The sequence below is a fragment of the Propithecus coquereli genome, unplaced genomic scaffold (assembly GCF_000956105.1).
Source record: "Propithecus coquereli isolate 6110/MARCELLA unplaced genomic scaffold, Pcoq_1.0 Scaffold58, whole genome shotgun sequence".
NCBI classification, from domain to species: domain Eukaryota; kingdom Metazoa; phylum Chordata; class Mammalia; order Primates; family Indriidae; genus Propithecus; species Propithecus coquereli.
Genome location: NW_012151729.1, coordinates 2,047,297 through 2,055,951, shown reverse-complemented (window position 1 = coordinate 2,055,951; position 8,655 = coordinate 2,047,297). Strand labels below are relative to the sequence as shown.

Here is an 8,655-nt window from a genome sequence, read left to right as displayed (position 1 = left end):
TGGAGGCAGGTCTTCAGAGTTGATAGTGCCCTTCATACCTGTGACCTGTTTGACCTGTCCCAGTTGGAAGGGCAGAGATTGTTTCCATTTCACAGATGAAGGCACAGAGGCTTAGGAAGGGTAAGTGAGTAAGGGGCAGGGCTGGACTGGAACACAGATTGCTGTCGTGTTCCTTCCAGATCCGCCCTGCTTCTTCCAGCTGCTCTGCGAGCCCCGCTGACCCCTCTGGTTACTGGGTATGTGACTCAAATTGAATTGAGCAGAGTAAATGCCAAGTTCCAGCAAGAGCTGGAACTCCTGGCAAGAAGGAACTGTCTTTCCACTGGAGCTCCTAGCTGGTAGGATGTACACAAGCCACCCTGTCGCCATGGGGAGAAAGGCTGCCTGAGAGTGAAGCCACCATAGAGGATAGCAGAGCCAAGGCAGGAGAGCCAAGAGTCCAGAGAGCATCATTTGAGTGTCAAGATTCAGCCATGCCTGTACTTTCCCCCTTTCGTGTTTCTGCCAGCCGGAGTTAGGGATGGGAGGGACTCCACCAAGGGGTTACAGCCAACCACCTGGGCTTACGAGGGGCACTTGCGGCCCTACCAGCACCCGCACAGACTGGACCCCATCCCTCTGGTGCCACACTGTACCTCCATGGCCTTCTTCAACTGCTTGGCATCGTAGTGGGCCGGTGGCATCATGAGCCCCAGAATCAGCCTCGCCAGGTCTCCAGAGAGCTCAGACTTCAGATCGGCCATTAAGTCCTGCCAAGGGCAGAGCCAAGGTCATGCCAACATCAGCACTTGCCCACTTACGACCCAGGCCAAGGAGGATATATGGGATGAGGAAATGGACCCCATGGGGGAATCTAGGAAGCCTGTGTCTGTCTTTGCTGATGTTGGACTTACTATTTAGATGAAGCCAAAGAGGTGGGGAAAAACCAACCAGGAGGAAGACCTGCTCTCCTTGGAGGCAGGAGGCAGCAAAGGGAAGGGGGCAGCACCGAGGATGCCATTTCCATCTGGGGGAAACTCATCAGCCGAAGCCAGATGCCACCAAGGCGCAATAGTCACTAACACTCAGCACTGGGCCTTGAAGCCAGTGCTCTCTGTGCAGAGGAACCGCAAGACCACACGGAGCACTGCACAGAAACAACTCGTGATTTTGGGCCCACAGTGAGCCTCTGATGCCCCCGAACCATCCCGCACAAGTGTTGCCCGTCACAAGGAACTGGAGGAATGGAGAGATCCGTCTGCCCAAACCCAATGCTGGAGACACTGAGATCACATGACCACGTGGGTGCCATGGAGACCTGGCTGAGCTCCATCAGGGCAGGTGCGTGGACGTGGGGCCCGGGGTTCAGGAGGAGGCCCTTACCCGGCCAAAGTGAGACTTGAAGTTCTGCCGGATCTGCTGCCTCTGGGCGTTGCTGCGGTGCGTGATGATATCAATGATGGCGCCTTCATCAGTTCCTGAGTCACCAAAGCCACATGCCTCAGAAGAAGGCCCGTGGCTCAGCTTTCCCCACACCTGCCCCCCCACTGATGGTCGCCATCAACCTTTGTCAGGGTAGAGGCACCTCGCATCTGACTCAAGCCACTAAGTTCCCTGGGCTTGCTCCCTGCCTTTCCTGCCGTCATGCCACGGGTTAAGAAGAAAGGACACCTGGTGAGTTGAGGGTACTGGGTTGGCAGTCAGGACCCCTGAGTTCTAGTCCTGGCTCTGGCACTGGCTGTCCACCTTGGGCAAGTCCCTTTCCCTTCCTGGGACTCAGTTTCCACATCTGTAACATGAAGAGGCTGGAGTAGTTGCTAAGAGATCCTTCTAACCCTGACAATCTGAGTCCTGTTTGCTGGACCCCAAGTCCCTCTAACAGTAGGCTGGCTCTGGAAGGCATTAAGATACCACTTATTGCCTCTCAGATTACTGCCATCCGCCTCAGACCTGGCACAGGACTCTGTCTTTCAAGGCGTTTTTACGTCTATCATCCTACAGTCCTAGGTAGGCTCCATCGGTGTTACCACTCCCATGAGACGAATGGAACGGAAGCCCAAGAGCTGACGGACTTAACCTTCAGCCCCCTGGGGGCTACTGCTGTACAGATGGGGGAGAAAGGCAATGGAGGCCAAACCCTGGACGCCCTGATCCCAAGCTGGGTGCAGGGTCAAGACCATCAGGATTGAGCCCTCCTCATCCTGTGGGCCCCGGTTTGAGGCCCCTCACCGCCCGGCCCGCTGCCGAACACAGCACACCCACTGCCACAGACCAGCCCTGCCCTTCACGTCCCCCTCACCGATTCCCTTCATGGCTTTGCGCAGCGCTTTGGCGTCTGCATCAGGGTTGAAGTCATTGGCTGGGCGCACGGTTCCCTTCAGCTGCAAGAAGCAGAAAGAAACTCAGCAGGTGTCGAAAGCCCCCCCGGGGGGCCAGGCCGAGAGAGAGAATATGCACAGGGTGGGAAGCTTTCCCCACGAGCCCAAACCAAGCAGCTTGGGGGGACCAGGCGGAGGTGAAGCCACAGCAGACAGACCCTGCATCAGAGCTGAGAGAGAGAGAGAGACACACACACAGATCCGGCCCGGGAGCAAGGCAAGTGCTGGGCGGAGGACAGTGGCCAGGCTCCTGCCTGCTGGGATTCAGCTGTCTTAGCTCCCTGGGGCTTTCTACTCCATCAGCCCCCCCAGTCCCTCAGACTCCCACCTGCTCCCGAGGCCCCCTCTCCCTCTTAAAGAGCCACTCCCCCTGAAAAGGCAGCAGAAATGCTCTGAAACACCAGAACAGAGTTTCCCAAACTTCAGTCACTCCTCGGTGACTTTCACAATGTGTTCCAAATTCACATATGCCCTATGCCATTTCTTAATATCGTTACCTACTTGAACTTCTTTTCTGTCTCGCTTAAATGTATCCATTTTGAAGTACATTTAAAGGCTCCTAAAGGGCACGGACTTTTGTCTGCTTTGTCCTGTGATACATCCCAAGTGCCTGGAACAGGGCCTCACACAAACTAGGCACTCAGAAAATATCTGGTCAATGAATTAATGAATGGAAATAATTTGATATTACTAGCATAAATTAGGAAGTCAGACTCGTGTGTCATAAAAAGACGATAAACCACAAAACAAATGTAATAAAAACAAAACAAACGTGAAATATAGTCAGATTGAACATGACGCCATTGCTTGCCAAAAGCTCTGAACTGGAAGCTAGCTCTCTCCGCTCTCTCTGTGAGAAAGGAAAATCACAGAACGCTGCAGAGATGTGGCACCAAACCAGGACTTTCTCTTTGACGCAATCAGAAAGGTTGACGGAATTGAAGAGTGGCTTCCTCATTCACCAGGTGAGGCTCAGTGCTATTTAATGCCACGGAAGCCCACCCCGCCCTGCCAATCTAAGCTCATTTCTCAGATCACTTAACATCATCTGCAATGATAGATAGTTCTTGCCTTAGAATTTGGGAAACGCTGTCCTAGAACATCAGAGCTCAAGAGCTCTTAGAGGTCCCAGAGATCGCCACGTCTATCCCCCTCATTTTAAAGATGGAGGCACAGAGAGATGGGGACCTGCCAGAGGTAGCACAGCAAGTAAGTAACCGTGAGAAACAAAGTTGGAATGCTGTGCCCCAAGTACTTCTGTGCAGCCTTTCATCCCGTCCTCTGTGGACCCCGGTTCTGAGGATGCTCAGGAGGACAACCTCAAATCCTCCAGGGCACCCAGGGGTGCCCATCTGTTCTCAGCTTTCATGCTCTGAAGCCCCACTGTTGGACCCAGCGTGGGACAGGCCCCTCCCTGGAACCAGCCACGTCTCCATTTCTGCAGGCCCTGTTAGCAGTCAGCGGACAGAACACTCCCCGGCGTGCCAGAAGTTAACGCGGGATCCAGGCGCCCCCGGAGTGCTGCCCACCAGGTCATTACTCCAAGGGAGAAAAGGAAGCTTCAGATGCGAGAAGCTGTGTCTCGGGTTGGCCACCAGGGGGCAGCTGAGTGCCAACCAGAGCAGCAGGAAGGTGCGAGCAGAGAGTGCAAGCTTGTGGTCAAGAGGTCAAGCAGAGGGGAGGGTCTGACCTCTGTTGGGGCCACTGCACTAAGTTCCCACATCTGATAGGCCACCTGCGCTGCCTCCGGGAAGAACTGGCCAGCAGCACTGGAATGGAGGGGTTGGGGACAGGACAGGAGGGAATGTCACCTCGGGCAACATGCCACACGTGCAACACACCCCATCACACACAAGTGGCCCAACACACACACCCCAATACACACACACACACACACACACACACACACACACACAGAGGTTTCTTTCTCTCTGGCCTATACCTCATCCATTCACCAGAGTCCTCCCTCCATTTCTGAGAACTTTCCACCTCTCGAGACCCCCTGCCGCGCTGGCTCTTCCCAGCAGCCTTCCGACCCAGGGCCCAAATGGGACAGGGTTTCTCCAATCCCTCCAATCCCTTTCTTCCTTAGAGTCTGAGACACGTCTGTCCCAGTCCCCCTTCCAAGCAGGCCGATGAGCAGGCTGTGGCCACGTCAGCCTCCACCTCCTCCTGCAAAGGGCCCGGATATTCAGGTGCTCAGGAAACGTCGGCCGAACTGCCTCAGCCCCATGGCACTGAGCAAAGGTTAGCAGGAGGGTCTCACACCCCTTCCTTAGCCGGATCCTTAGAAGCCCCAGAGAAGGGAAATCCAAGCACCTCTAATTCCCTTTCCAGGACACAAACCCAGTCAAGTCACGGCCCAAGTTCACAGTCCCGGATGAGGCCCCAGGGCCTGCCCAGCTCTCTGCCTTGTTTCTCTCCCCAGTACTTCGCAGAGGTGTGACCGCGGTCGTACAACCGAGCCAGGCTGGTCCTTCTCACCTCTAGGACTTTCTACAGGCCATTTCCTCTACCCGAAACACTGTCCCCAGACCCCCTCTTCACCTGGCTCCTGCTCCTCTTCAACCTCCTCCTTGGGCCTGGCCTCCTATCTCCAAAGCGCCTCGCCAGTCTGGGCTGGTGCACCTAGACGTGCTTTCGCATACAATTATCATGTGGCCCTAGACTTCTGTCCCATTCCAGGCCTGCCTGGTAAACTGGTCTGTGTGCACTTCTAGGCTTCTTCAGGTGCTTTCCACGGGCCCGCACCGGAAGGCACGTAATACAAACGCGCTGTACAAATGAGTAGGCAGCAGGGACTTGTATTCTTCCCATTTAACAGATGATGACACTGAGAAATGGCTATGAAGTAGCAGGGCCTGGACCCTCCTATTCTAAATCCACGACCCCAGACTGACTTTCCACGTTCACAAGGGCAGATATCTTCATGTGAGGAGACCACACTCACGTTCACACACACACACACAGACCCACATGCACAACACACACTGGCAAAGGCCACCTCTCACCTGTGTGGTGCTCATGGCTCAGAGGTATCCCCAGCTCACCCAGTCCACCCAATCCATCCACCGGATGAGAGCCGGGAGAAGCTCGGCCTGCCACCCTAGGCCACTGCCTCCAGCCCGGGGTCAAGAAGCCACTTACTCATCATCTCCCCCACACAGCTTCAGCAGAGCCTTCTTGTACTCGCCAGAGGTGTCGTTCTGGGGTGAAAGAAAAAAAGGTTACCTCTTACCCAGCCCTGGGCTCCTCTCAGACAAGGAGGGAAGGGCCTGTGTAACCCAAAATGGAGAGAGGCTGAACGAACACTGGTCCACAGTAGCCCCGACCCTCCTCCCGTGTGGAGGTGGCTGAGTCCACCAAACAGTGGTGTGCTGGTACATACTTAACAACTGGCTCTCTGGGAAAGGGAGGGAAGGAAGAGAGGAAAGCAGGGAGGGAAGGAGGGAAAAGAAAAGAAAAGAATAAAGAGAAAAGGAAAGGTAGCGAAAGGGAAAGAGAAAGGGAAAGGGAAAGGAAAAGGGAAGAAACAAAGAAAGCAAGCAGGCCCTGATTTGTAGCATTTGCCCATTTCTGTGGTGTAAATACTTCCAATGACGGATAATTTCAAGTTACCGACATGGCTTCACTGAACGTGGAGCTGAGAGATGCTCACCGCTCTCCCGAGCCAGTGCCAGACGGCCCCAGCACACCACTGCCACAGAAGCCCCCAGCCCAGCCCTGCCCCGTGAAATACTCCATGAAAACAGCACCCCATGAACAAATGCGCTGGGAAACACCCAAACCCAAACAAATATATGCTTGACAGAAGCACACTTTGATACAGATGGCATATTCTATATCCCTCTCAGGGCTTCATAATGGACTTTGAAATATTAAAGGCTGTGAGACATTCTGAGGTAAAGAAACTAGTTTTGCTTATTCTAGTTTTCTCCAAACTTCCTTTGCCATGGAACATTTTGCACATAATGCCTACAGATATTCCTCTTTGGAAACATACCTTGGGGAACACACTTGGATCTCGTTCCCTGTTATCGCCACATAGCTCTATTCCAGTCACCCAAAAATAGAGAGAAAACCCCAACTTTACATCTGTTCCCTTGACAAAGCCTCCCGACCCCAGAGTCACCACCAGGCACTGGGCGCAGGGCCGGGCACAATCCCTCGTTTGTGTTCTTCCAGGGCCCCTCTTCTTCCAGGACACCAAACTCTCGGCACCCTGGGGACAGAGTCCCCATTCTTAGCTCAGCTTGTGTGTGCTTCAGGATCTAGCCCCTGCCTTCCTCTTTGAATTTCCTTAAATTCCTTGCGTGTGCTAAAGACGGGGGCGCCTGGAATTTCCAGGAGACTCCCAGCTTTCCAGGGCAGCTCCTGTCCTCCTGGGAGTGGTCTCCCTGCCCCGTGTCTCGGTAGAAAGCTCTCTGCCCCCACGAGCTCTGCTGACCTTGATCATGCTGTAGAGGGACTTCTCGTACTTGGTCCGGAAGATCTCCCGGATGTCAAGCATGTCCAGCTCGCTACGGGAGACCATGATGCGGATCAGCGTGTTGTCCCGAGTCCCCAGGCCCTGGAAGACAAGCGGATTTGAGGAATGGGGACTTGAGAGGAGGTTAGAGGTTAGGAGGTTAGCTCAGTTGGAAACACTATTTTCATAACAAGTTAAAATTAAGGACAAAAAAAGCAGACCTTGCCAGTCCTTTTGACACGCCCTGTGTGTTCCTCTCGCTTTTATAAACCCCTACTTCTCCCTTCATAGATCACTTCCATCCTCGATTTCCCTTATAATTTATCCATAACCTTGTAACTCTAAGCAATATACTTAGATTTGCAACTAAATCATTTTGGAACTTTGCAAATATACCACTGTGCATTTATTTTTCTACTCTTGATGGACATTGTGCTGTTTCCAGTTTTTTCCTAATACAGGCAATCCCGTCATGAGCATTACTATGACGTGTACACACAGGCAAACATCTCTCTAGGGCTGGGCTGTTCGACCTCACGATGGCACACTGGTGGACAGAGAATGGCCATCATTGCCCTTTTGGGTTGGCCAGCGGGGCCAGAAAGGCCCGATCTCTTGGGCCTTGGGCCTCTGGCTGCAAATGACTGCGTTCATTTACTCCGGTGTGCCATGGACTGTCATCAGTTTCTCTGTGTGTCATATATGTCAAAACCTGGGAAGCGCTGGCCTCAGGAACACACCAAGAGTGGAATTGTTGGGTCGTAAGGTAAACATTGGGAGTCTTAGCTGACAATGCTTTCCAAATTGGTCTTGTCTACGTACACCGTATATAAACATGCTGGTCAATTACTATTTTTTAAAACTGTGGGCTGCCATCCCATTTGGCCGCTAGATCGGGTACAAGCTGCCCCTGCACCTTCTGATGGATCAGGCAGTGAGGTCAGGTATGCAGGGGGGAAGGCATGTGACCAGGCAGCAGCCCAGGCTCTGGAGCTCACCTGGGACAGGGCACCATCCCCAGGGTCAGTCCTGTGGCCATCCCCACCCCCGAAGGACTCTCTTTGGCCAGTGGACCCCCAAGGACTCGCCAAAGATTCCCAGTAGTCCCGTGTGGGAAGGCAGAGACCCCTCCCCCAACCTCATTCACATTGACCCCAGCACGCACCTTCATGGCCTTGAAGAGCCTTTCGGCAAAATACTCCGGGGTGCTCCGGATACACTTCACTGTGAAGAGGGAGGAAGAGGTAGAGTTATTCTGGCTGCCTCAGAAGTGCGATGGATGGCCCGGTCCCTTCTTTGTTTCCATTCCTTGGGGGCCACCTTGCTCAAACACAGGAAGAACCCCGGCTCCTGACAGCCACAGCCCCAGAGCTCCCCAGAGACACCCATTTTTACCCAGACCCAGGGGACAAAGAAATCAGAAAAAAAGCCTGTTAGAATCTGAGTAGGCTGGGCGCGGTGGCTCACGCCTGTAATCCTAGCTCTCTGGGAGGCTGAGGCGGGTGGATTGTTTGAGCTCAGGAGTTCAAGACCAGCCTGAGCAAGAGCGAGACCCCGTCTCTACTAAAAATAGAAAGAAATTAATTGGACAACTAAAAATATATAGAAAAAATTAGCCGGGCATGGTGGCGCATGCCTGTAGTCCCAGCTACTTGGGAGGCTGAGGCAGGAGGATCGCTTGAGCCCAGGAGTTTGAGGCTGCAGTGAGCTATGATGATGCCGCTGCACTCCAGCCTGGGCAACAAAGTGAGACCCTGTCTCAAACAACAACAACAACAACAAACACTACAAAACTACCCCTCGGCAAGTGATCAGATTCAGTAAGACTCA

The 8,655-nt window shown here is 53.5% G+C and overlaps 1 protein-coding gene across 1 annotated transcript in view; it reads right to left on the bottom strand.

The window, feature by feature from the left end:
• ANXA6 (annexin A6) overlaps positions 1–8,655 on the bottom strand; it is a 51,285-nt gene that overhangs the window by 18,161 nt on the left and 24,469 nt on the right. The window contains exons 11-17 of the mRNA XM_012658224.1: positions 7,991–8,049; positions 6,805–6,927; positions 5,505–5,563; positions 4,048–4,126; positions 2,279–2,360; positions 1,363–1,457; positions 636–749 (exon numbers count right to left, since the gene is read on the bottom strand). Coding sequence (XP_012513678.1) covers positions 636–749; positions 1,363–1,457; positions 2,279–2,360; positions 4,048–4,126; positions 5,505–5,563; positions 6,805–6,927; positions 7,991–8,049 — 611 coding nt within the window. The remainder of the gene's footprint in view (positions 1–635; positions 750–1,362; positions 1,458–2,278; positions 2,361–4,047; positions 4,127–5,504; positions 5,564–6,804; positions 6,928–7,990; positions 8,050–8,655) is intronic.